The sequence below is a fragment of the Strigops habroptila genome, chromosome 8 (genome assembly GCF_004027225.2).
Source record: "Strigops habroptila isolate Jane chromosome 8, bStrHab1.2.pri, whole genome shotgun sequence".
Lineage (NCBI taxonomy): Eukaryota > Metazoa > Chordata > Aves > Psittaciformes > Psittacidae > Strigops > Strigops habroptila.
This window is the reverse complement of record NC_044284.2, coordinates 3,993,177-4,020,503: the sequence shown is the minus strand read 5'-3', so window position 1 is coordinate 4,020,503 and position 27,327 is coordinate 3,993,177. Positions and strand designations below refer to the sequence as shown.

The 27,327-nt window shown below is 39.1% G+C and overlaps 1 protein-coding gene across 6 annotated transcripts; it reads left to right on the top strand.

Moving 5' to 3' along the window:
• Positions 1 to 345: 345 nt before the first annotated feature.
• Positions 346 to 24,790, top strand: KYAT3 (kynurenine aminotransferase 3). Of its 6 annotated transcripts, none has more exons than XM_030494190.1 (14): positions 346 to 406; positions 4,751 to 4,878; positions 7,783 to 7,841; positions 9,088 to 9,232; positions 12,238 to 12,387; positions 13,385 to 13,471; positions 14,055 to 14,177; positions 14,268 to 14,388; positions 18,161 to 18,237; positions 19,127 to 19,216; positions 19,792 to 19,978; positions 20,939 to 21,012; positions 21,434 to 21,520; positions 22,977 to 24,790. In XM_030494190.1, exons 2-14 carry the CDS (start codon positions 4,780 to 4,782, stop codon positions 23,037 to 23,039), a joined length of 1,362 nt encoding a protein of 453 aa, XP_030350050.1. In that variant the 5' UTR covers positions 346 to 406; positions 4,751 to 4,779; the 3' UTR covers positions 23,040 to 24,790. The 6 variants fall into 6 exon arrangements, with proteins under 6 accessions (XP_030350050.1, XP_030350051.1, XP_030350053.1 ...); XM_030494191.1 differs by having other exon boundaries at positions 353 to 406; positions 4,778 to 4,878; XM_030494193.1 differs by having other exon boundaries at positions 375 to 406; positions 4,762 to 4,878.
• The last annotated feature ends 2,537 nt before the right edge of the window (positions 24,791 to 27,327 follow it).

The following is a 27,327-nucleotide window of genomic DNA, read 5'->3' as shown; positions in this document are numbered from 1 at the left end:
CAAGTTCTGACAAACAGAAAACCCCACCAGAACTTAGCAATGGGGACACATTTAAGACGTTCAGGCAAGTTGCTCTGTGCTTCCACCCGCACCACAGAGCTGCGACACCTTCCCTCACTGCCACCTCAGCGACCACCTCGGCACAAACAGAAGCCGCGCTATGGCGGATCGCCTTCCCCTGAGAAGCTCCATGCAGCTTTACGCTCCCTTCGGCTTCTCCCGGCTCAAAAGACGATGGGGAAAGATCTTTCCCTGTCCCCCTGGGCCGCCATTTCCCTCAGGGCGACGGCGGGAAGAAGGGCGCCCCCATTCACCTCAGGACGGCGGCGGCGGCGGCACACACGGGCCCTGAGCTCCGCCCCGGCGCCTCCGGAGCGCGGCGGCCGGGGGAGGCGGCGCCGGGGCGGTGAGTTGTGGCGGTGGGGCGCTGCCCGCCGGGCCTCTCCTCGCTGAGGGCCCGCGGGGGAAGCGGCCGCGGGTTAGGCTGGGTCTCTCCGGGCCGCAGCTGAGAGGGGTGGCCGCGTTTGTTGGCCGTCAGAGCGGCCGGTAGCCGGTGCTAGGGGCCCGGTGAAAGTGGAGGGCTAACGTGGAGGGCTTGTGGGGCAGGGCAGGGCAGGGGGGTTTGCTGGTGCCCGGCGGTTCATGGCGTTCCAGGCTTTGTGCTGCAAACGCGGGGTGCTCCAGGGGGAAAGTGAGGGTGGGCAGAGTGCGTCGGTGGATATAAAGGAGCAATATAAAGTGGTTAAACGGTAAAGTTGCTGCATGAGATGCAGAAGCAAGAGAAAAATCCCACAACCTGGGCCCTCTCCTTGTTCCATGTCATAAAATTTACTTCTCCGTGCTTGGTTTTCTGTGTTCTGTGAGGTTATGGAGGAAGAAATGACAAAATATTGACTATTACAACAAATCTTTCATATAGAGCAGTTTTTAATAAGAACACGCAACTTCCCAACAGTTCTCTTGGCTTGAACGGCTGTTTGTTACCTTGAGATAGTAGAAAAGAAAGCTCTGGAGAGGTCTCGGTGAGCTGGCACCCTTTGTTTCTCTAAAGGTTTCATCTTCTGGACAGGTACAAAGAGATATTCGTTCAAATGCTTCACAAAGTGAGATACACCATTCTCCAGGTTTACATGTCCAACCAGTATTAAACACAATGCAAATATGACAGGGATTATATTAACATTATTGTGGTGGCTGATAGGCTTGCGGTGTTTCTGGTAATGTTTGTCACTGAGTCTGAACAGAAAAGTACTTGTTACATGGAAAAATGCAGCAGCTTAAGGGGTCTGACCATAAGTTTTTCAAGTTCAAAGGTGTTTTTATAGAGGTTCTATAACTGAAACTCAAGAATGAAGGGGCAGCAGCACTTGGCCTGGAGTTTCAAAGGGGAAGGAATTCACTACAAGCATATAATGTTCCATAACATGCCCCAGTGGCACAGCAGCATCCCAGGTCAGGGTGTGTTTGACCAGGAGGCTGGGCAGTGTGAAGGGAGCAGAACAGCCTGCAACCCAGAGGTTGTGTCTCTGCCAGACTGGTTATAAAGCACAGCACGAACTAAATGATTGTTGGTACACAGATGTATTCATAGAGGTCCCATGACAAAGCCTAACTGTATCTTTCAGTCTAGTTTAAACCACCAAATCTGAGTTTAAACCAGATTAGCAACCAGAATGTGTCTTCCAGCCCCACTAAAAAACATTTACTGTGTTAATCTTTTTGCCTTGCTTCTTACTCCCCTAAAAAAATTAGGAAGCTGCAGGAGTAGTTATTTGTTATACTTCCACCCCCCCCAAACAAGCTAATTTTCATGTTTCTTTATGACAATGTAAGCCTGAATTCAGGCTTACAGAATTCCAGAAGGACTGACTCCTGGTTAAAGCATGAATGCTTCAGAGCACTGAAAATTAGAATGGGATGAAAAGTATTCTTAACTGTTAATTTCTGAGTTTAACAGACACGACTCAGCCTAAAAGCCAGTGCGTGGCTCCAAGATTGAAAAAAGAGACATAAATAAATAAAGAAAACAACACCTTTTCATTCCCCCCAAGCACCAGTGCATTTTCTGTGTTTGAAGAACTTAATTTAGGAGAGTTGAAATAGGGTTTGCAGTACCTCAGCACCTGCTTAGCACTGTGTAATTTTCCTGAGCTGGAAGAAACTTTCAATCTTGATGAGAAAAACTTACCTTAGGACATTACGAAACGTCTCATTGATATACATACTTGGTCATTGCCGAAATGCATACAGAGGTAATAATTAAGTGTGCTCTCAGCCTAAAAGTAACAGTAAATAATTCTCTTGAGCCTGTGATATGTATTAACATGTCATATACAATTATAGTGGGAATGTGTGTGTTTGGGGAAAGAAAAAAAGAGTAGGTCTTGTCTTTTTTTGAGATCAGTGTGGGAGAATATTTGGTTATATTGAGGAGACCTTTCTCTTTACGTTGTAGAGTAGCTTAAATGGAAGTCTTCAGTGTTGCAGAAGATACAAGAGGTACTTTTAGAAAGCAAAAAAGTCATAAAAGTATTTTGCAGGAGGCTTTCCCATTTAATGGCCGGTAGTTGTCATCTCTGAGAGCTCTTGAGTTTTTCAGCATCTGCTGGAAAAGTGTCGCAAAGATTGAAATGTAGTGGGACGAGGGTTACATGCAAGGGCCTTGACTTCCCTTACTGAGCCTGTTCAGCGAAGTGCTGTTTGCATAATGTTCCTGCTAAAGTTTTCACAATTTCTATGTTTCTGTGGTGTTAAAGGAGGATACGATTTTTTACTTGAGGTGTTTCAAGTAGTAGCAGAGATTGACCACACCACAGTGATACAGGTTGTGTATCACTGTGCTGTGTTGTGGTTTTGTATGATTGCCTTGTGGCAAATGATGGCCTCTCAAATACCACACTGTTTCAGTGCAGCGTGGCACTAATGCCAGAAATATTTACAGCTGTGAATCATTTTTCTCACAAAAGTTGCAAGTTAGTTTTGCATTGAAGGTTTGCAAGGTCTTTGTTTAATTTTGCTGCTTCTCAATACAAAATTAAACTGGCAAAGATAGATAGGCATGTTTGTCCCTCTGTGCTAACTACAGCAAGCGCTGGCGGCGCAAGAGCAATCCTGCCTCTGGCCTGACCCTGGCAGAAAAGCACTGTTGTTACAGTCACATTTTAAGATAGTGTGTTGCATAAGTCGTTTTTGTAAGCATGCACAAGGACAGAAGTAGAGGCCTTCACAATCTGTCTGATTTCGCCGAGTTATTATCAAAGATTATGTCCACTGTGCTAAGTGCTGTTATTAAAAGTAACTTAAAACTTATCTTTTTAAACAGATACATTCCTTTTGTGTCTTTCAGAATATCTGCTGACTAGTGCCAAAGATTTAATTGTCTTTTACTTCTGCTAGTCCTCAGGCCAGCAGAGTTGGGACAGTACCAGTGTTTTCTCTTGCAAAAGAAGTGTTGATGAATTTTATAGTTGCAGATTGCTCAATGCAATGGGATTACACTGCTATTATTGAGGGTCTAATTGCGTCAGCTGCAACTCCATACTGTGTGAGGAAGGCCTTAATTTCAGAATAGAGACTGAGTTTCTCACGCTGGAATAAGTGAAAGGCAAAATCAACATACTTTTAAAACTTAACTCATTCAATGAGGCATCCTTAAAAGGGAGTTTTGGGTTGACCTTTTCTATTAGTTTACATTAAAAACATAAAGAACAGTTTCTTGTTGGACTAAATCCATTCTTAATGAAAAAAATTGTATTTTACTTTGACATGGAATTACTTTCTCTACTTCTGTCTGCAAGGCTTGCTTGGTATTGTTTTAACAAAGAATGGCATTCCTTTGTTTCTAATACAAGTAGTATAGTTTTCTCTTTCCTTTTTGTTGTCTTCCCCCTTTCGGGTAGCAAAGCCAGGGGGAAGCAGGGGTTGTCTATTCTTTAATGAGTGAACTATGCAGAACAAAGCTTATTTTACTGCTGTGGCTACTGCTTCTGACATAGGTCTGTGGGTTACATATTTTTCTCTGTCAAAATGACTGAAATGTGTAAACGTCATCCAATATACATGTGTAAAAATACTTTCTGGAAGTAGTTGCTCGAAGTGCCAGGTCTTACTTCTTTTTTATAGTTACTGATTAACAGGGCACATTTTCTTTAGTCAGTGAATAATCTGTTGCAGCACACAGAATGTCCTTTCTAGCTAGCTGATTTCTGCCTAGGAAGAGATTTGATGTTTGCCAAATCACTGTGGCAAAACTTAGTATAGTTATGTAAAGTGCGTAGGCCTGCCTCTCCAGTGTGACTGGTGATCTTAATTATCTCAGTTTCAGAATACCTGATTTGAAGCGCTTGAAAACGGAGACCAGTTTTAAAGCTGTGTGGCTTTTTAAAACTTGGGCTCCTTTGCTGTTCTGTTTAAATTGGCAATTGTAATAGCAATTTGTATTATGCAAACACATTTTAACAACAATTCTAACAGAGACCTTAAACCTTGAATTGTGTTTAATCTTAATAGTCATTGAAAGAAAAGATCAATGCTGTCAAACAGAGGAAACCTTCCTTCTGGATGGCATTCAGAAATGTTTTGCAGCCCTGTCAGTTAAAAAGTCTCATCCTCTAGACTTACAAATGTGATAAGGTAATAATTTACTAGAATTTATTGCAGTGAAACAAAATCACTGAAGGGAAGACAAGGGAATCCTATCTTTTTAAAGCTGCTTAGTGAGGTGTGGAAACTCATTCGTGGAATCTGTAAGTTTTTTTTCAGGTCATTTATTTTGCAGGCATGCTTCTTGCTTCGCGAAGCTTCTGTTGCCTTGGCATTAGAACATACCAACTACAAACAGATTTGCTTTCTAGATCCATCAAACTTTCAGCCTCTGCAGTAAGTATTCCTTCAGCTTCATAGAAAAAATTATTCTGTGCAATGTTTTAGAGATGCAATAATTTTGCAATGTTGCCAACATATGTGCATTAGCTGTCCTTCATTTCTTGTCACACTGATCCAGAGATTTAATATCAAGAACAAAATAAGATATTCGAATCAGTCAAATATTTAACCACACTAGCATAACAGAATTTGGTAATTATTGCTTTGTGTGCCCTTTTCAGTCTTTGAAGACACATCTAGCATCTATCAGGCCAGAAGGATTGCCTAGTTAGGGCACTAGAGCTCGAGATACAGGAGACAGGTTGAGTCCCAGCTTTATCAGAGGCTTTTGGTAAGACACTTAATTTCTTTGTATCTCATTTTTCCTTTAATGAAATGAGAATAGCGGTGCTTCTTGATGCTGCAATAACAAGGGGTATATAAGTACCTTAAACTTAATTTTTTACAGAGTCTTCTCGATTTCCCATCCTAACTGCTTAGAAGTTTGTGTAACTTCATTTTAAGTCCTCCAGTTTTCTGGAGGGAAAACAGAGCTTTAGAACATGGCGGGTGGTTGGAGGTCACACTCTGCACTGCATATAGAACACTGGAATATAAATTGTGTTCTGGCTCAGAACAGGAGTTCATCTAGTCAGCAAATTGGGTCAACCAAGACACATGTTAGAGCCTTCAAAACAGCTGTTCAAATCATCATAATGGATGGTTGTAGCATATTTTGCCCATATGAGAAGTTTCTTTTTACATGCAAAAGGAGGTCAGGTTTTCACATGCTGTAAGTATTTGTATGCTATTTAATGGAGTTAGTGTAGATATTCTTACTAAATGTGAAGTCTAATCCTGGTTGGTTTTGGGGTTTTTTTTCTTTACATCTTGGCTTCAGTCATAGCTTTTGACATTGAGTTCCACAATTCAGTTGTGCACCATGTAAAAGTATTTACTTCTATTGTTATAAAGATCTTGACATTCAATTTAATCACAAGTTTCTTTGTGTTAGGAAGAAAGATAAATACAAGCAGCACCTGACAAAGTCAGGTGCTTTCCATGATAGAAAGTGTTAGGGAAAGCAGGAGGTCAGAGTTAGAGCTTTGATGAGAGCATACCTCTCCTGCTTAACACCAATCTTAAACTCATGGAATTCCTAGCCCTGATATGGTTTATTATCAAGTGATGACATAACTGGGCTAAAAGAAAAAAGAGTCTTAAGAATTTTCATGACCTTCTGGAAGAAAGAATGCTACTTGAGGTATCATTTTTAAATGTCAGGTAATTGGTTGGCTTGCTTCAAGTAATAAGGTGGACCTGAACCCCACTGCAAGCTGGATCTGTGAAAACCTGAAAACTAATGCAGGTCTAGCTATTCTGTTTTAAAACTAGTTTCAAGGTACAAGAAAAAACACATGGGAAGACTTGAATTATTAAATGCTTAAAATAGTATGAGAGCTGTAAAGGTGAAAGTTTATTTTACTTGTCAACACATTTTTCAGCTAGGGAAAGTTACTTAATGCAGTTAAGCTTTACGTTATAGTTAGTTACAAAAACCCTGCAGTTGATAAGCTTTTAGCTTTTAGCAAATTGAAACAATTTTAAGAGGAGCTGGTCAATGGAACAAATTTACCCATAGCAGCATACAGAATTCTCATTATTAGCTGGAGAGATTCAAGGTGAGACTTCTTATTCCTTGCAGTACGTGTAGTTGTCTAGCACGTGAAAAAGGAATGTGTGTGTGTGGGCTCAGTCTAAGTAGTACCTATATTATTTGTATTTATATAGTACAGCCAAACATTGATCTTAGTTACCAAGAGATACACTGTAAAATTGGATTCATCTTCTAGACTGTACATGTGTTTTTAAATAGGTATAGTACAGATTACCTAGTCAGAACTCCCTCTTGTTCTGTGTCAAGAAGTACAACTTCACCTGTCAGGTTATCTTAATGGTTTCTTACTGAGGACAAATAAAAGGTGTCCTGTGCTTGATTCCTCTGCTGTTTGTTTCTCATGAATGAGGTCAGAATCAGATCTGTGGAGAAGATCTGTAAGCAGAGATGTCTCTGTTTAATTTTATAGCTTCCCATTCTTCAAATCATTATGCATGTGGTAGCTTCATTACTGTAAACTGAGTCTAAACATGTGCCTGCATAATATTTTTGCCGTGAGTCATTCCCACTGATTCAAAGTTGAAACTTGGAGTGTCATCGTAACACAGACGTTTTCTTCTCAGAGTATGGTAGCTAGAGTATGGGTTTTGAATCCTTCAGACAATAACAATAGCTGGCAGTGGTAAATCACTAAAATCAGTAGTTCGACTCAAAGAAACAGAAGTGTCTGGAGTACTGAGGTACTATGTAATTCCTGTGTAATTTTTTTCCAGTTTAATACTTTTAAATTGTAATACTTTAAAGTTTTAAAAGTCTGAATAAAATAGGAAATGTCTTTGTTGTTTTCTTCTTGCCTATCAATTTAACAAAATTACATCGAAAATGCATGCTTTCCAAACTGGATTGAGCAGGAATTGGGCTAGAAATAGCACACTCTTTAAGTTGTTAGTGTACCATAGAAAAGAAAAAGAATGTATGTATGTTTTTTCTTTTCAGGTCATCTTTTAAAGCTGTTGAGCTAAATTATGGCCCTGCTCTATCCTTGCTGAAAATTTAGTGGCTTTAGATAATGATGAATGGGAATGTAGGATATTTTTGTGTATTTTCTTGTTAGTCTGAATTCAACCTATTATAGAAGCTTTAATGAAAGAACACGTCTGTAATGTCATGTAAGTACTGAATTCAGCTGGCAATGGTATATTTGAGAAAGCATGAAGGAGGGTTTGTCATGCAGAATCCAACAATGTAGTAGTTTGTCTTTCTTAACAAAACCTTTCTGTCTGTATATTTTGCTCTTGCAGACAATGGCCTTCAGACACAAAAACGCAAGACGAATTGAAGGCCTTGATAGCAACATTTGGTAAGTAAAAGGAAAATAGCTGCAAGTTTCAGAAAATGTCTTTGGCTGCTATCTTTACTTTCCAAATTGATAATTATTGCCAATAAGAAAGTAGATAGCACTTGCTATCTCTGCTGGAGTACATTGGGCACCTGCTTAGAAGCACTGAACCAAATTCTGTTAAAGATGTGAATTAAGTCTTATGCTTGACCTTAAAATGTTAAGCTTGGGCTTCTCTTCATCTGATAAATCATATAAGACAAGTATAACTCTTGGGCATGGTTGTATAGCTGACTCCCAAATTTAAATGTTAATTCTGTTGAGTAATATATTTCAATTACACTTGATTTGTGTTTACCAAATGAGTCAGATTTTTTTTCAAAGCCATTATACTTGTCTTTATAATTTAGCTCATTATTCTTAATAAACTTTTTTTCCTAAGTATTAAATTGGTCTTAAAGCAATATTGCCATCACTGGTAAATATGAGATTCTGTTAGTTGGTGAAAACACTGTTTTGGGTTTACATTAGTTGTATGTATATGTGTGTGTATATACATATACACACACATAAGACGCTTTGGTCATCCAGCCTCAAACTCATTGTTAGCAATTTGTGTTCATTTTTGACAAAACTGTGATGCTATGTGGGTTTTTTTTCTGTTTTTGTTTTTTATATCTTGTTAACATTTGGATAGGGAGGAAAGGGCAAAATACAAAGCTTACCTGTGAAGGGAGGTAAAAAAAGTTGTTCAAGAATCCTAACGTTTGTATCTGGCAGGCTACTAGGAACAGTTAATGAACAGCCTGAAACAGTCTGTGCCTAAAGTTACAGAAAAATAAAATGTAGCATTCCGAGGTGACTGGATAGTTTAAATGACACTTTCACTCGACAGCATCTAGCCTTTAAATCACTTAACATGCTGTCCTAACTAGGCCTATTTCATTTTGCAAAGAAAGTAGTGTTCCATTTCTGCCCATATCCAAAGTTACTGTGTGTTTGTGCCTGTGTACATCTGAGCACAGTTCTACTGGCAGAAAAGTTATTGTGTGGATGCAGAAAGTCAGCCTTTTCTTGGGTTCCCTCTGACTCCTGTGGTTACTTACCATTGCCCCAGCTCCCACCTCTCCATGTGAGCACTCTACTTAAACCTGCCTCCACTGCTTTGAATTTGACAAACTGAAATACTTTTTTTGCCTTTTAATGCTAATGAAGAAGAAGATAATTTTATCTGGTATGTTAACTTTAAGGTGTTTCTTCTCTTTAGGGTTGAATTGACAAAGGTGGCAGCAGATCCCTCAATTGTTAATCTTGGTCAAGGCCTTCCTGATATATCCCCTCCCAGCTATGTTAAAGAAGGGCTGGCAAAGGCATCAGCAGTTGACAGACTGAACCAGTACACACGAGGCTTTGTAAGTACTGTAGAAGTTGAGGACCCAAGTTCAATGGAGAACATGCCACAGGGAAAAAAACATAAACTTTGCTTTAAATTGGTTTTATCTATAGGTCACACTGTTATGTCCCAGATAAGTTGATCTAGTAGCCTTGTATGTTACTAATGAACATACTCTGTGTAGGCTTCTTCAAGACAGAATCCTTCAGCAAGAGGAAAATGGTAGAGCACATCTGGGATAGGTTGTGTTTGAAGAGTCAATTTACAGTTTAAAGAGTGTATATTATACCTTTACGTCTGATTTTGGTCAGAGTAAACATGAATCAGGTGGGATAATGGTAGAATGAGAAAGAAATACTTGATACCACTCAAGACGGTGCCTCTGGGATCAAGAAAAGATTCATCTGTAACGTTTAGTAGGTTTCAGTGGAGATCAGGAAGTGATGGACACAGGAAGTTTTTGCCCCTGGAAGATACTCACTAACCATTCCATAAGTTGGCTTGTAGGCTTTGTCTTGAGCTGGGTGTGAGTGTGTGGCATTTGTCATTGCCAAGGCAGGATATTCAAGTGAGCTATTACTGTTTCAGTAGGACCACTTCCTTGTTTGGTTTATCTTTCTATTATTTTGTGGTATAGATAAAGCATATTGCCCAGTTGAGAATCATGTGTCAGGATTAGTATAAAACCCTAAGGAGTACATCTAATATTTTTCAGGATGATCATGCTATGCAATTGTAATAGAGAAATATTGTATAGACTGGTAGGTCAGCAGTTGTTTTGGTAGTTGTGGCATCATTGTATATATATTCCAACATAACTTTTTGCCTATTCTCTCAGAGTCTGCATGCAGTATAATTGTCAGGGAGCAGCAGAGGCCAGCAGCTCTCTAAAGGAGAAGCTCTCCCAGTGAGCAGGGTGGAGGCCTCACCAGCCAGAGCCCAAACTCACAGTTCCTGAGCAGGGCAGGCCCAGAGATGGTGGCTGAGGTCAGCACAGATCAGCAGCCAAGACTGTAGTGGTGAGGTGGGCTTGAGGTCAAGCCAGGACGTCAATCCACAGGTCAGGCCCAGCAATGCTAACCACAGTTAGACATAACCCAGGGATCACTGGGCAGGTCCAGGGCGACATGGCAAGTCTAAGGTCAAGCCGCAGGTTCAACAGGGTCTGTGGCCAGGTACGGGCATGGCTGTAACTGAATTGCAGACCAGCAACCCTACTGCATAGCATTTAAATAGAGCCCCTGGACCAGGGGCACAGCTCTGGGTAGACACCCAGGTAAGGCTGGTCAGGGCCCTGGCAAGAACAGAAAGAAAACAAAAAATCCCCAGTGATTGTTGTCTCATTCCTCCATCCCTCTTTGGATCATTTTTGTTTAGTCACATTTACCTATGTGTAAAAAGTCTCTGGATGTACTATATATATATATGTAACTATATAAACCTCTCTCGATATAAACTTTAAAGTATAAAGCAATTACTTTTATGTCAGACACACAAAGGATGGCTGGGATTTAGTGAACTTCTGGGCTAAGCATTAGTATGTTCATCAGCCATAATAAGGTACCTGAAAAGTCTTTGCTCACCAGGCAGACAAGGTTTTGGAGGAGCTTTGGCATAGGGGGAAAGGTTACAGAGAGAATGGGCTACAGTCTGCCTCCTGACAAATATTCACAGAGTGATTCTCTAAAACAATTTGCAAATCAAGCATAAATGTAATTTTCCCAATGCAAGCAATGATTCAATATTTACTTCTGTCACTTTGTTCTTTATTACCAAATAGTTTGGTAATTTCTATGATCATTGTGAATGTTTGCAGATATATTATACTGTAGATAGTAATTAAAGAGGAATTTTTACCAATATTCCTATCTTCAACCTGCACACTTTCTCTACGAACTTCTAGGCACTTAGAAGATTTTGGAGCACAAGTATTTGTGGTGGTAAATGTGGGAGGGATGAGTAGGAATGATGCACATCCATCTGATAATTGAGACATTGTCGTAGCTCTCTGCAGCTCTTGGACCTCTCATTGGCAGTAGGGCTATGGCCTGCAGAGTGGCCTAATGTGACTTGGGTGGTGCAGCATTCCTGTGTAGCTGACACACATGGCAAGTGATGGCTGTCATTTGAATCAACAATGACTTGTAAGCCTTAATTTATAGTAATGTTTCTGTTTATAGGAGGGTTTGTGATATATGTCTTGTGTGAGAGGTACAACCCTCAATATTTTAGAGAAGGATTTCTGTTGCATAGTTGCATTTTCTCTAGGAGCTGTTTTCTGTTTCTACCAAGCATCTGAAAAGAAAAAAAGATTTTCACAGCAGGAAACCTGTAGTTTTCCTGAGAAAATAGAATTGTGCCTTCTTATATCACACTGTACATGATCTTTGTTGTGTGTTTGTTTTCTTGTTCCTTGCACATTTAGAGAAGAGTACATTAACTGCCATGTAGGGGACACAAATGGTGAATGGCGCTCTGAGATTTGGGATTTGACTATATGAATCATCATTCTGATCACAAGTGCTGTTTATTGGCAGTATATAAACAGAATAAAAAGATTCCCCTTGCACCAAATATTTTTCAGTTGAAAGATGAGGAAGGAAACAGAAGGAGCTTCAGATAGAAATATGGGCAGGTGTGAAAGAGACTCTGAAGGAAGTGAAGATGAATTGGTGTCAGAGTATTCCCTTTTCTCCTCCTGTCTTTTGTCCTAACTCTCCTATAGGCTCCCTGGAGCTATCCTGAGATGTGATAATAAGATAGAAGTTTAAAAGCATCATATATACAAGAAGAATTTCCTAGTAGATAATGAATAAATTGAAACTACTTCCCTAATGTGCAAAAACTTTAAACCATGCTACCTGTTAAGAGCCATTAATGCTGTTAAGAGCCATTAAGCCATAATCTCATTTTTCTATTTAAAAATGTATGATTTTGATATGTGTGGGGAAAAAAAAACCTAAACATGGGCCGAGTGCACTGTTAGGAACACAGTAATCAATTGGATTTGTTTGCTTTGAACAGGGACATCCGTCACTGGTGAAAGCCTTGTCTCAAGTGTATGAGAGAGTTTGTGGAAGAAAGATTGATCCTCTCACAGACATCCTGGTGACCGTGGGAGCTTATGGGTCTCTCTTTAGTACAATACAGGCATTAATTGAAGAGGGAGATGAAGTAAGTTTTTATTTGAAATATTCAGGTGTACTCACTGACATGAGAATTTGCCTGATTTCTATTTGTTCACTTTTAAATATAAGTTAATGTTGGGGCTTCTTTCTGATCTCTGTTAATGTGATTTGTTAGAGTTGTACCTCTGACTTACAGTTTCAGAAGTTGTGATCAGGAGACTATCCTTTGGATGCCTTCCCATCATTCACCAACTTACAAATCCCTTACTTTCATGCTTAGGGTGCCTGCAGCAGTTTCTTTCTCACTGTTACTGTTAGGTGACAACACACGCTGATTTCTTATTTGAGAAAACCTGTGGGCTGTTGTCTGCAACAGCAGGCTAATGGTGGCACAAAGCATTGTTGGTGTTTGAGTAACCAGTGCGTATCAAGTTCTGGTTTGGACCATTGCATGGTAGCAGCATAGGTAGCAGAAAAGCAGGAATGTCCATTAAAAAAAAATTGTTTGTTTATGGTGCTAGCTGTGATGATTCATCCCTTCACTACTCATGTCTCCCTTTTTGACAGTGATATTAGAAGGAATTTGGAGGGGGATATTTGTACCTGTCGTATCTTGTAGGACGAGAACTTTTAGTGTTGTCATGCATTTTGCTTGTATAATGTGTTCTCATCTGTATCTTTTCTTCCTTTTCTGTTGCTCTGATAGTCACTTCTCTCATTTTGTAAGTTCTCTTGTCAATTTTTTTAAGTTCTCTGCTGTGAGCTTTTGTTTTCTTTCCTGTTTGTTTGTTTGTTTGTTTTCCTGTTACCTAGCCTCAATGCAGTTTTCCTTGAAATTGTCCTCTTTTTCTACTGGAAAATTTTCTTTTGAGATTTCTAGATACTTGGAAATCTTGCTCTAAAAGAAGGAACATTTTGCAATGTTAGATCAGAATGGAGTGCCAGAAACATTATCAAGTTATACCATCAACGTAAATCTGGAAATAGGATGGTATCACGCATGGTGAATTCTCTGTTTCTGATACTGATGATTGTCATTTCAGGTAATAATAATAGAGCCATTTTATGACTGTTATGAACCAATGGTGAGGATGGCGGGTGCAAAACCTGTTTTTATCCCCCTGAGATATGTGAGTAGCTTTTTAAATATTACTTACCATATAAAGTTTCTCATCCATACTCAATACAGTTGGATGAAGACCTAGGTGATGCCTTTCTGTATAGTTTTTCGTAACATCCAATTACATAAAAATGAGCTAGATTGCTATAGCAGATTCCTAACTGACCATTTTCATGTGGACAAGGAGGAGGAAAAGACCTTGGATATCTCTCCAGTGGTGATCAGTCTTTCCAGCCAAGCCACTTGTTCTAGTGTCTGGGAAGGCCATAAACTCTCCTGGCATGTGAACTGGGCTGCCTGCATTGCACACCATTATACCATTGCACACCAGCATGTGTGCAACCAGATCCTGGAAACCTGTTTCTGGGGAGGCTTTAAGATGCACAGTAGCCAGGAGAGGACAGCCACTGTCATAATTTACCTTGCTTTTAGCCTCCCTCCCTGTTCCTAGAAGTGCCTTCTCCCAGGACAGATTGGATAGGTTGTCAGCTATAGTTACGAAGGTGTATGAGGGTGATAATTTGGGCATCTCTGTTAGGCTGTAATATGTTGTATTCATGTAATGTATAATTATATATATATGTATTTTTTAGAAAAATAGTGGAAACTCTGCATCTAGTGCTGATTGGGTCTTAGATCCTGCTGAACTTGCAAATAAATTCAATCCCAAAACAAAAGCAATTATTCTGAATACTCCACACAACCCTATAGGCAAGGTAAGAGTCTTATTTTAACACTACTGTCATTTCAGTGTTTGCCTTAAATACTGTGATTGATGCATTGTCCTTTACTTTCTTGTATCCCAGGTGTTTACCAGGGAAGAGCTCCAAGTAATAGCTGATCTCTGTATTAAACATGATACTCTCTGCATCAGTGATGAGGTGTATGAATGGCTGGTGTATAAAGGAAACCAACACACTAAAATAGGTACTGATTTTTTGGTGGCATCTTAGAATGGTTGTAGAATGATGTTGTAAACATGCCTCTTGGAGATAATGGTGCTGGAAGGAGCTCAAACTTCAACTTTTGACTGTTTTACAATGTTTGCACTCTAAGGAGAGCCCCTTCCTTTTCTGAAGAAAATATTTTAAGGAGTAATTACCAAATAGAATTTCCAAAGCTCTTAAATGATTTTGGAGCAGATAGAAACCTGTGGGACTGATGCTCTTAAGCCAGTTATGATCATCTGAATGTTCCATCCTTATTCAGTTACTTTGTTGGCCATGACAAGTATAACTGCCATTCACGTGTATATATTGGGCTGTGTTTTGTGTAAAGGTTAGCGTGGACATAATGCATGAACACTGTCCCTTCAAAGTGCAGAGACAGTGTTAAATAATGGACATTGAATTCAGTGAAGGAAGTCGCTGCATGGGCAGTGTGGAAGCATGATAAAGTCTTCAGGCAGTATTGCTACAAGGGTAAAGCACAGTTGCAAGAAAAAACCAGAAAAACAAATACAATGTTATGTCCCTGTCCCTCTCGTATTACTTCTTGATCCAAGTTTCATTGAAATTAGGCAATCACTCCCACTGTCTCACAAGTGAATCTAATGCATGCCACTGAACTCCTTCCACCCAGATTACATTAATGTAAAAGTTTCTGGTGTGGTGGTCTTTGGTTTGGATCTGCTGGCTGAAGTCCAAAAGTTCCTTCTTATATGTACAGAAGTTTTGTTTCTGATGGTAGCATCTTGCATGAACTATCTGTTATTATGATATACTTATTGTCATAAAGAAAGCACATTTCAATCGTGTGCGATCGAGACATCTAGTTGAGGTTAAACAATGAGATCAAGAGACGTAAATAGACATGAAAAAGCTGGTTGAATGATGAATAACTCTGCTTCTGTGCTTCAATTCAATATATGTAGAGTTGCAGTAAAAGAAACTTTCAATTAGTGGGGACTACATCATTGTAAAAAATGAATCTTATAAATAATAAAAAGGAAATTACATCTAAATGACCTTGCAATACAGGTGCTGATCATCCAGCTGCAGTCATTGATTGTATTGGCCATGCATAGGCTATCAGTCTGTTTTGAAAGTGGCCTAATTTCATGGCTGTTGTGGTGCCGTGATAGTGATACCTTCTCGAAGACCTTCAGACTCGGAAGAAGGGCAATGTGTTGGGTACATTCATGTGATAGTAATCTGAGTCAGTGCATCCTAACAAGTTACCAAAGGAACCGATCATATGTGGGTTATCATGTCCCAATTGCAAAGTAAAATGAGTTAAATTAAAGCTTTCTTCTTGGGCTTAGTGGGTGGTTCATGCACATAGCCATCCTCAGAACCAAAATCTGTGTGGGTGGTGTAAGGTAATCCATTTTCCTTTGCAATGGCAGTAGGTCTGAGCACTCATGTCAGTTACACTTTGTCCCAATGTGCAGGTGGTGAATTCTTAAGACCTGGTAACATTGTTGTTCGTTGGTATCAGTATTGTCATTTTAATGCTTCAAACCAAAATGTTTCCAGTTGGACAAAAGGCATTCTGTAGTTTAGCATAAAATGTAAGAATACTGTGTAATGATAATGCAAGTTGAAGTCTGGACAGTTAGATAGGTGATAATGCAAGTTGAAGTCTGGACAGTTAGATAGGTTTAGGTACATATCCTCTCACAGTTCCCATGATACTGTCTTTAACTTCAGTGTTAATGTTACCTTCAGGGTAACACTGTAAACAATAACATTATTTCAGAAAAAGAAACAAGATCTGCTCTTTTTAATTTAAGCTTCATAGGATTTTTTTTTTTTGTAAGTCTGCAAAAGATAACGCAAGAAAAACTGAATGTGTTATTTCACTGTTTAAAAACTTCTCTGTTTCCATATTAACCTCTACATATTCCATCAAATGCAGTGACACTTTTTGTAAGAGATGCAAAATGGATAAAGCATCAATGTACAGGGTCTGATGGTGGTTCCCTAATACAATTTAAGAGGGGTTGCTAGCCACAGATCATAAACTTAATACAGCCTTTGTGCTGTCACTGAAGCAGTTTTGTGTAGCGTAGAGCACTTCATGTTTCTCATCATTATCTGACTTCTGTAAAGCCATGGACCTCCTCTAAGTGATGATCAGGGTTGTACTGGCAGATTTAGAGATTGCATCTCATAGCTGAGGATTCTGAACAAGCCTCTCAACTTGCTGACTGCCATCCCAGGTAACAGTATTGTATGTGTTAGTTTGCACTTCATCATCATCATAGTTTTTGAATTATAGCCAGACTTGGTTGTGGTTTCCTATAATGATGTTGCCATATGGCACAGAGGAATTTCCCTCTCTAAAACTTGCTGCTTGTAAAAGCAATGGAGCTGTTTCTTCCCCTGTGCCCTTTTGCTGCTGCTGTTGTTCAGAATGCTGTTAATTCCTTCTTCAAGGTTGAATTCCTATGACTATGTGGCAAAAAAATCTTGTAGAAAGCTTTGAAATTCAATTCTTTTTGCAGTCTGTGAGAGCTAGTTTGGTTGCCTTTAGGAAGCGATCTATACTCTTGAACAGCAAGGTAGAAGATGCATCTGTTCAAACTGCCTTTTTGTTTTCAAAGTCACAGAGTAGTTGAGTGAATATGGGTGGGCTAATAGGAAAATGAGTTTGTTTCCTGCTGTATCTCTTCCTGGCAAGTGTGCTCAAAAAAATACATGTTTTCAAGTAACTGCAGAGACTTACACCATGTCTAACGAAGATAACTGCTGCAAAAACTTCCTTATGAAATTCGTGGTTTTATTTGGAAAACCTTTGTTGCTTGGTCTCCCTAGAGAGAAGATTTAAGAACAAATTCATTGGTAGTGGTCCTAATGTGCAAATTAAGTGGACATGGATGTTGTTAACCACTGCAATTGCAGTAGTGGTATGACCCTGTCTGACTTCGTGCCTGAGACTTATAAATGTGTCTTGATTTATCTGTTTCTGTGGAAATGAATTCATATAAAGAGTCCAAATGGAGCTCCCTTGAAGCAGTGTACAGAAAAAAAATGGCAAACTAGGGGAAGGGACCTTTGCTGTGTAATCTCCTTGGAAAAGAAACAAAGGATTTTGGTCTCCTACTAGATACAGAGACAGAGATAGGCCTCCATGCATCCCTAAATCCTTGCAGACATCCTTACCTAGCTGCTATTGTCAAATTATATAATAAGCCATAATTTATTGACTCACTCTGCTAGTTGTCTGATTCTTATTGTTTCTGGGTTAGAAGCCTTAGTAATCCTTATGTTTTTCTGATGTCTGAGACAGCCAGTGGCACTGACGTGGACCGTTGTGTTAAAATGGCTTGCAGTGCCCTAGTTAATGTTGTATTTGGGGCTGTTCTCAGGCATCAGAAATAATGCTGTCTTGATATGAATGGGTAGCCACTTCTCAGATTGTATCTTTCTTTATGAATAATTACACATCTTGGTTGATGATAACTAACATGTAGTTTTCACAAATTGTGCCTCTCATTTTCTGCCTCTTCTTTCTCCTTTCATTAATCCTTACCTTCTTTTCATGGCAAAAAGCACTAGCCCATATATCTTTTCTCATTTGCTACAATTGTTATAATTTTAGAATATTCTTATTGCTTGCTTAATATGATGCAATGATATCAACGTACAGCTCTGAGCTAGGGGCAGTACAGTTTTATAACTACATGGAATATGTGAGTGCACTTGTACCCAATTTTATCTTATATACTTTGCACCTAATTTTATCTTATATACAGCTACCTTGCCAGGTATGTGGGAAAGAACAATAACTATAGGAAGTGCTGGAAAAACATACAGTGTAACTGGCTGGAAGGTAAGAAGAATCAATATAAGAGTTCAGTTATATAAATAACAATGTATTTATTACACTAAAAACCCTCTGGTTTTATGACCTGTCTTTTGAAAGCTTCTAGCAAATCTCCATGTCTCCAAAACATGACATTATCATTCAGTTGGAGCAATTACTTATCTTCAACACCCATGTTTTAATTCTCTTCTTGTCTCTCAGTTAATAAGGTCTTCTGAGAAAGCAATACTAAGCAAAAATAAACACAGTCTGATTTGTTCAAAACCAGTCAAGATCCTTGGGGAAAACATGGATATTATCATATTGTAGCTTTTCAATTTTGTGGTGATCATTTCCAGATTGTGGGAATGGTATGTTTTGGAATGGCTTATATTTCTGTAAAATATTTAATGATAATATTTTGCTTGACTTTAAAATACATATCAGAAAGTAAATGAAATATTTAATTGTTTGGCAACTAAATTCTTTCTTCTTCATCACCTGTGTTCAAATTGAACCATGACATAGCTGATCCAGTACTGAGATTTTGTTTTGTGCTCAAACCACCTTTGGCACAGGAGCTTATGAGATGTAAAGATTCTAAACCAGTTAAGCATAAGATCGCTAATAAATGCTCAGTTTGATTTCTAACACTTGTTATATGAAGAGTGAAAAGTTTGCTGAGTGCCCTGTGAAAGGGTTAAATGAACTTACACTGTTGTCTGAAATCAAGGAATTTTTTAGTGGCATCATTCAGCAAAGTCCATGTAAACCAGCTCTTAATTCTTTATCAAAATCAATTCACTACCAATACTTAAAATAGAAAAACTTGAGGTACTGCCTGATTTTAATTCTTTGCTAATTTTTGGGAGCACCACTGCTGTAAGTATAACAGATGCATGCTTTCTTCCCTTAGCTTGGTTGGTCTATTGGCCCCCAGAACCTGATTAAGCATTTGCAAGTTGTTCACCAAAATATGCTGTATACTTGCCCAACTCCATTACAGGTAGGTACAGAAGGGGCAGAGGAGGTGATTTTCTGGTGTAGCAAATTGTAGGTCTCGCTGTAATGGAACAATAATCACAACAATGAATTTTTAGTTGTCAAAATATATACCCTGGGGTGCAAGAAGAGGAGACAGATTTGATGAGCTCACCAGACATTTCATTAAAAAAATAACATCACAAATAATGCAAAAAATCAGCAAATACAAACAAAAGTTGTTGCAATATGGGCTTGTTTTACTGAGCATTAGCTCTATCTACTAGTTTGTAGTGTTCTATCTTGTATTATTATCAATAATTTAAATTTAGCTTCAATTCAGCTTGTAAATCCTCGTGTCAAGGACTGTGATTCTGCCTGTGATTAGCTCCTAGCAAATGATTGGGTGCTTTGGGTGTTGCCACAGCACAAAGTAAGAGGCAAATTACACACTCAGATGTAGCTTGTGTAATTTGTATGTGCTGATTTGCTTAAAAAGGGCCAGAATCTAAGAAAAATCCATGTGTTTTCAGTAGGAAGTGTGTGTCTGTGCATTTACTGAGTGTCCGTGAGCGCTTTGGACATTGATTATCTTTCCAGGAAGCTTTGGCACAAGCGTTTTGGATAGACTATAAACGCATGGATGACCCAGACTGCTATTTTTACTCACTGTCTCGAGAGCTGGAAAGCAAGCGTGATCGGATGGCTCAGCTACTTCAAGACGCTGGACTAAAGCCTGTTGTTCCAGATGGAGGATACTTTATGATTGTTGATGTTTCTACATTGAGTTAGTATAAAGTATATTAAAAAGGGTGTGGGAAGTGAATATTTTAGTTAATGTGACAATGCAGCTTTCATTTTAAACTATATTCTCATTTCACGTTTGCATAACATTGTCAGAAGTATTAACTGGGACTGAATTTTTCTGTTTTACCTTACCCTGGGAGGTAGATTTTAAAAGCTTTAGCAAAGCCTTTGTTCGTGATCCTAACTACTGTCCATGTTTTGCAAAGCTTTGGCAAGGTTTTAGGGAGGATAAAGGAGGTGTATAAAAAATCTATTTTAAAAAGGTCTATGATTATTAAAATATTTGAGAGCCAAGCACCTGGTTTAGTATCCTGAGCTCATACCATTTGTACTTTCCCCTTTCTGTTTCTTGTTTGTTTGTTTGTTTGTTTCATACCCGTGCTGATTTCTAAACACTAAAATGCTACCAAAATTGACAAAACCTTTGGGAAATTCAGGTTACGGTAACTTTGGAGGAAGAATTCCCACAGGGAAACATTTTCTATTTCCACATTTCTCACTAACTGGTCCTAATGGCACTTGTCATGCACACAGAAATGTTTAAACACAGCTGGATCTTGCAGTGCTACCATATGTCAGAAAGTTTTAGGTACCCCAGTGTCACAGATGTGAAGACAGCAGTTGCAGTGATTATTGCTGCCCATCCAATTAATACAGTCTTCAGTACCCTCCACAGTCCTGATCCCTCAGTAACCCAGACTTGAGAAGGACTTGGAGTACTGCATGGCTTTCATCTAAGCTACGTGTCTGAATTTGCTTTGAATGGAAAGCAAGTGCTCAGATCAGAATGGAAAGGCTCAATCTGTTGGCCTATTTTAATTTAACATGAAAACATACCTCTTTGTTCTTAAGTATTAACTATAATAAAGTGTTGTTAATGAATGCCTCCCCAGTGGAGTCTAGGAAATCTTACAACATGTTTGTTTTAATTTTGTTTTAGATGTGGATCTCTCTGATGTAGATGAGAAACAACCTTATGATTATAAATTTATCAAATGGATGATAAAGTCTAAGGTAAGGTGTCTTACTCTAGTTTTAGAAATGCTTTTCTATTGAAAGTAAGAGCAGTGCAACCATACTTATTAAACAATGTAGTAGAGATATTCCATTTGGTGTTTATGCTGATCATGACATGGCTAAAATATTGCTAAATATGCTGAAAATGTACCCTGTAGATTGCGTTATGTCCCAGCACTTTTCTTTCAGCATGGTTAAATGCTAGTGGTACAGAAGTACCTTTGAAATGTTTTGCCTGAGAAAAGGAATTTGAATTCAGTTAAGCCTAATGCATGCAAAACCAAACCTTGTCTTTCCCTCACATGTCTGGAGGGAGAGTTCTAGAAATGGAATAGTAAAATCATCATGCTTAAAACAGATAATTTTTTTCATATATGTCTTTAAAATAAGCAAGTAATATTTCTGGTTTATGTTTCAGAAGCTCTCAGCAATTCCTCTTTCAGCATTCTGTGGTCCCGAAACAAAAAGGCAGTTTGAAAAATACATACGGTTTTGCTTCATTAAGGTAAATATGTGTCCTGGGAAGAATTAAGACTCCTAAAATCAGTGTGGTACTGAAATCTGCAAGAGACTGTTATATTTTGCGCAGGATCTCCTGAGTTGGATGGCTTTAGGAACAGAAAGCTAGCTTGGTGTAAAATTCAGCACAAAGTAGCTTCAGCTGTCTTTTTGCTGAGGGACTTTAAACCACAAATGCAGGTGGCAAGGCTAAGAAGGGCAGTTGGCAGAAAACAGCTGGTGGGAAGGCCTTTTTTAGCTTCCTCTGCTGATTTTTAATAATGTTCTTGGCCATTGGTGACAGTGAAAATGAGTTGCACAGGTACGCTATCAATGAAGGTGAATTCTATAATTCAGAACAGACACTCATTCAGTTTCCAACCACAAAACCAGTGGTCACCTTCAAGTTTAACTTACTTGCCTGAAAAAGTACAGTATTTCACATGAGCTCCAAATTACAGAAGAAAACAAAGACACAGAAAGTTATCTTCCATGGGTTTTGTGCATTGGCTGACTTTTGCCATTTTGTGAGCACCTCCTTTTCACATACTCTTAGAATGGTTTGGGTTGGAAAGGACCTTAAGATCATCCAGTTCCAACCCCCTGCCATGGGCTGGGATGCCTCACATTAGACCATGTTGCCCAAGGCTCTGTCGTCTTCCTGTTGAATCTGTTCTTGAAAAGACTGGAAGGCCATGGGGACAGGTACATAAACTCGATAAGCCTGCAGCCTTAAGATGTTTCCTGATTGTTCTGTAACAGAGTCAGCATAATGGAACATGTGCAAGGCTTTAACTCTTCTAGTACAAAGATCAGAGCCTTAGCCTGATCCAGTAATGAAGAGGAGTTTCTGCTTGTGTTACCCAGCTCTTTTGTTGAGGTATAAAGACCATGATAAAAACCGAACCAGTAACAACCAGGATGGAACTTGCTGGTTGTGAATATGAGCAGCACTAATCATACAAGACTACTTATATGACTCACCAGGTTGTAGCCAAGCCACACAAGTGGCTAGTGGATAGAATACCCGTATTTAGGGGGATTATGTTTAAGTAGTTCAAAGCATAACTTTGTTGCATGGAGATTTAAAACTCCCAACTGTTCACATAAAGATTTGGAAACTATGCTAGCGTGTCTCCAATATAGAGCTGCCAAGTACATCACTGCATGCATGCCAGGCATTTACATAAGAGGGATTGCTTCCATTACATTTGATAATATGAATGCTGAGAAAATATGTTATCTTTTAAATATACCTAACAAATATTTGCAAGGAGTCAGCATGGAATTCTTTGTGTAGTCTCAATTTGTAGCTATATCTGTTAATGAAGAACTGACTGACAGATACTTACTGGATGCAAGTGAAGCTGCCAAATATTGATTTGGGATGATATAACCATGACTGTTACTCTCTCTTCAAGAACTCAATACTTGCAGTAATAGTGATATTCCTTGTTTTGCAGAAAGACAGCACACTGGATGCAGCTGAAGTGATCCTGAAGAACTGGAATAAACAGCCAGCCTGATTTTTCTCACTAACTCTTCTATCTGGTATAATTATCTAATAGTAGGGGTTTTATTACAAATTTAAAATCAAATGACTTAATACAGTACAGAATTACTATGACATTGTAAATAACTTTGTGCTGCCACCTGCTGAGAAGTTAATGATTTACTGAAATGTGTGATGCAGCCAGAGGTTGATTTCAGTCTTTTCAAAAGAATTTACTTCTTTCCTGAATAGAAAATCTATGCAAATCACTTTTTCTGCAAATTTTTGTCTTTTGGTAAGACTCTGTGTAGAATAAATAGATGATACAGGTATTTTAAAACTTAATAGAGAAAAAGTGGGAGGTGTTTTTGGTATTAGATAGTATAGGAACTAGGGTTGAGACTTAAAAATAGTAGTTTTGAAACCCAATAGCCTGCAGTGGACAGAAATTAAGATCTGGCTCATATTAGATAATTGCAGTGACTTTCTACATACCCATCTACCTACCTTGTCCATGCACAAATTGCCTCAGTTTAAATAAAGTGATAGAGTTAAATCAATACAGTGTTTATACTATAAACAAGATTGGAAAGGGCTAAGCTGCATAATTACTATTTCATTTTCCCACAATAGTCATATGTGCTGTTCTGAAAGCATTCAGTCCTTAATGAATTTATAAAAGTGGCATCCAGAATAGGAATTCTGTTCACAAATGTCTACCTATTTATTTAATTATTACATGGATAAATCTACGCAGCAAAACAGAAGGCTTTTTGTCATCCTTTTTCTTACAATGTTCACAACATTGGTGACTTCACTTATGTAAAACTCTCTAGATCTAGGGGGACCATCGAGATGGGCTTAATACTGTGCTATGGAGCTCAGCTAACTTTGTTTCAAGCTCAGTTGATAAAGGACTGTTTCAAGAGAGATCAATATGGAGAATTCCTTTCTAGTTGCATCCTTTTCCAGTTCTCTCTGATCTTTTAATGTGTGGAAGCAGAAGCAATCCAGGTAGGTAACCTTTTAAGGCTGCTTGCATTGCTCTCTGTGTTGTTTCTATACTCTTCCCACAGGCCTTATGGTGGAAAGCCTCAACAAATGCAATAACTAGTTCTGCAGATATTTGACTCATTCTGTAATCACACAGCTGGAATCTTGACTGAATTCCATCAGACTGTGACCATGGCCTGAAAAAAAAAGTATAGAGACTGGATTGTGAGAACAGCTGCCAGGCTTTTTCATTAGTGCTTCTTGCTCTTGGGCTTTTGGAAGTCCAGTAGCTTGGAATTCTGTAGTTCTGTAGCTGTTTTGCACTGCCATTCCCCAAATGTCACCAGAGGATGATTGGCTGGTATTGTTAAGGTGATGTGTAGTCTTTGTGTAGAAGAATCATCAATTTAGTAATTAAAATGACTTAATTGAAATGTCAGCATGAATTTCATGTGGAAATTCCTACATTAAATTCCTGCAGGAACTATTTTATTTTAAGATACAAAATTTCTGTGAAATCTGAACTCTCTTTTACAATCCATTTCTGTAAGTTGCACTGGGGAGCTGTGCTGCTGCAGGAACCAAGAGGGCAATGCAACAGCCTGTTGAGCTGCATGAGAAGCTGGAAAAGGAAAATGCTGCTTTAGTTGAGAAATTGTTATGAAAATAAGCCAATTTTTCTAGCATAAAAACACAGGCTGCTGTGAGCTGTTTGTATGATTATTCAAATAAAAAATTTCTCACTTCTTAAGCTTCTGAAATGACACGAAAGAATAAAATCTTTTCATTTTGGTTTCTTGTCCTTGAAACAGGTGCTTCACTATGCCATTAAGGCTTACACAAGTAATACTGTTTTCATCATTGTTGTATACAGAAAGTTTTAAAGATCATTGCGTCACGCTTCTCTTGAAGATAACAGCTACAGAGCACAGATCTCTGGAGTAATTTTAAAGCCCTATTCCTGCAGTCTAAGATGTCGCTGAGATTGCTGGCTTGTCAGCATGTGAGCACATGCATAACTCCCGCCTCACAACAGTAGTCAGGTATTAAGGGTTTTCACGTTCACCTCTCTTTACAATGTTTCCATGCTCTGTTAAAAATTAAATCATAGAATCCCAGACTGGTTTGGGTTGGGAGGGAGCTAAAAGCTCATCCAGTTCCAACCCCCTGCCACAGGCAGGGACACCTTCCACTAGAGCAGGTTGCTCCAAGCCCCTGTGTCCAACCTGGCCTTGAACACTGCCAAGGATGGAGCAGCCACTGCTTCTCTGGGCAGCCCGTGCCAGTGCCTCATCACCTTCACAGAGAAGAACTTCTGCCTAATATGAAACCTAAATCTCCCCTCTCTCAGTTTAAAGCCGTTCCCCCTTGTCCCGTCACTACATGCCTTTGTAAAAAGTCCCTCTCCAGATTTCTTGTAGACCCCCTTTAGGCAGTGGGAGCTGCTCGAAGGTCTCTCTGGAGCCTTCTCCAGGCTGAACAACCCTAACTCTCTCCGCCTCTCTTCACAGGAGAGGTGCTCCAGCCCTTGCAGCATCCTTGTGGCCTCCTGTGGACTTGCTCAAGCAGGTCCATGTCCTTTTTAATTTGGGAGCCCCAGAGCTGAACATGGTAGTCCAGTGAGACCAAGAAAGTGCACATCACTGCTTCCAAAAGACATGATGTAATACACTTACATTACTCTCATTGGCAGATAGGACATGCTGTGAAAAATCAGTCTATGATATGCATGAAAGAAAAAGGATATGCAGGGCTGAAGAGGAAACCAAGAAAACTACAGCAAAGTAATTTTTCCATTTATATGTTTGACTGTGTCAGATATCTCATTAGTATAATAATAACTCACCTGCTAAAGCAGCAGATTTGAGTTGGGACATGCAGGTGGCCACTGTTTAGATAGTGTAGGTGTGGAGCCTTACTCGTGTGTGCTGGTTTTAGCCAGGATGGAGTTAATTTTCCTCATAGTAGCTGGTACAGAGCTATGGTTTGCATTTGTGCTGAAAACGGTGTTGGTTACACCTGTGTTGTGTTACAGCTGAGCAGTGCTTACACAGTGTCCAGGCCTTTTCTTGGGGTTTATTTTGCCCTCAGTTTTTTTCCCCTCTTTTCCTTAAATTTTTTAAAGTTATAATTATTTCTTTTTAATTATTAAACTTTTTATCTTAACCCACGAGTTTTTCTCATTTTCATTCTTCATATTCTCCCCCCAGCCCACTGGGGGTTGTGTGTGTAAGTGGCTGTGTAGTGCTCAGTTGAACCACAACCCTCATGTTACAGGACCCACTGTATTAGACTGCAGTAGTTTAAATTTCTTTTCTCCTATCTTGCCCAGGTGCTGTAATGCAGTAATCTTTTTGTTCCATCAGATGTCTGAACCCATAAGATGCAGCACAGGGATGAATTAACATACCAAGCATAATTCAGCTGCTCTGGCTGCTTATTGTTTCCTTCATTTGCTCCTTCGAGGCATTTGACTGACATCTGCTATTTTAGCAGAATGCCCATTGCCTAAATCAACAAACCATTACAAAGGACCTTTAGAGATACAAGTAAGAACCAGCGACTTGTTTTCATTAATGTACTGTTCATTGTGTTTGCAAAGGCATCTAAATCTCCCATTGCATTTTTGTTGAAACGATGCTGGTAATATTAGCAATATAAGAATTGCAGTTTAATTCCCCACATTTATTACTGCCCGGAGCTAGCATGAGATACTTTGGGTGCAAGTTTAAGAAACTCCAGAATGACCCATGAAGGTTCAAAATAGGATTGTTGTTGTAACTACTGTGATGGGAAAGCTGGGCGAGCTTTCTGTAAGTTACTAAAATAACCTGTTGTTGACAGAGATGTTAACAGAGGTATTACCATCTGCCACATCAACTGCTTTTCCCTGCTGCTGATGGACAAGTGCTTGAAAAATTGCTGCAGACAGGGAATAAAGAAATGCTGAGATATGATCTATCACATTTCTTGCAACATTTCTGCAAGTGGTTGTCTTGCTCTGATGGAAATTAAACTCCTTCAATTCTAGTTAATGAGAATAGGGTCAGGAGGGGCCTGCTGTTGACAGCCATTGCCAGATGATCTTTTGCATAGAACAGATTCTATGAGGAGTGAAGACAAACCTGGAAAGCTTGATGGGACTGCCCGTGCTGATGAGGCACATCTGCTGCAGCTGCAGCTGCATACACTTTTCAGAGTGTATGGGGAAGCTTCATATCACATGCTGTATTCACATTGACTGTTACAGTGATTTTCCTTTCATTACCATTTCATCTTTGGGGCTTATTGAGCATTTATGGAAAAGGTCATTGCAAAGGGAGAAAGAG

Coding starts and splice junctions, on each gene's coding strand:
- KYAT3 (XM_030494190.1), top strand. CDS start 4,780: ATGCTTCTTGCTTCGCGAAGCTTCTGTTGCCTTGGCATTAGAACATAC. Junction 4,879..7,782: donor TCAAACTTTCAGCCTCTGCA/GTAAGTATTCCT, acceptor TTGCTCTTGCAG/ACAATGGCCTTCAGACACAA. Junction 14,389..18,160: donor AAACCAACACACTAAAATAG/GTACTGATTTTT, acceptor TCTTATATACAG/CTACCTTGCCAGGTATGTGG.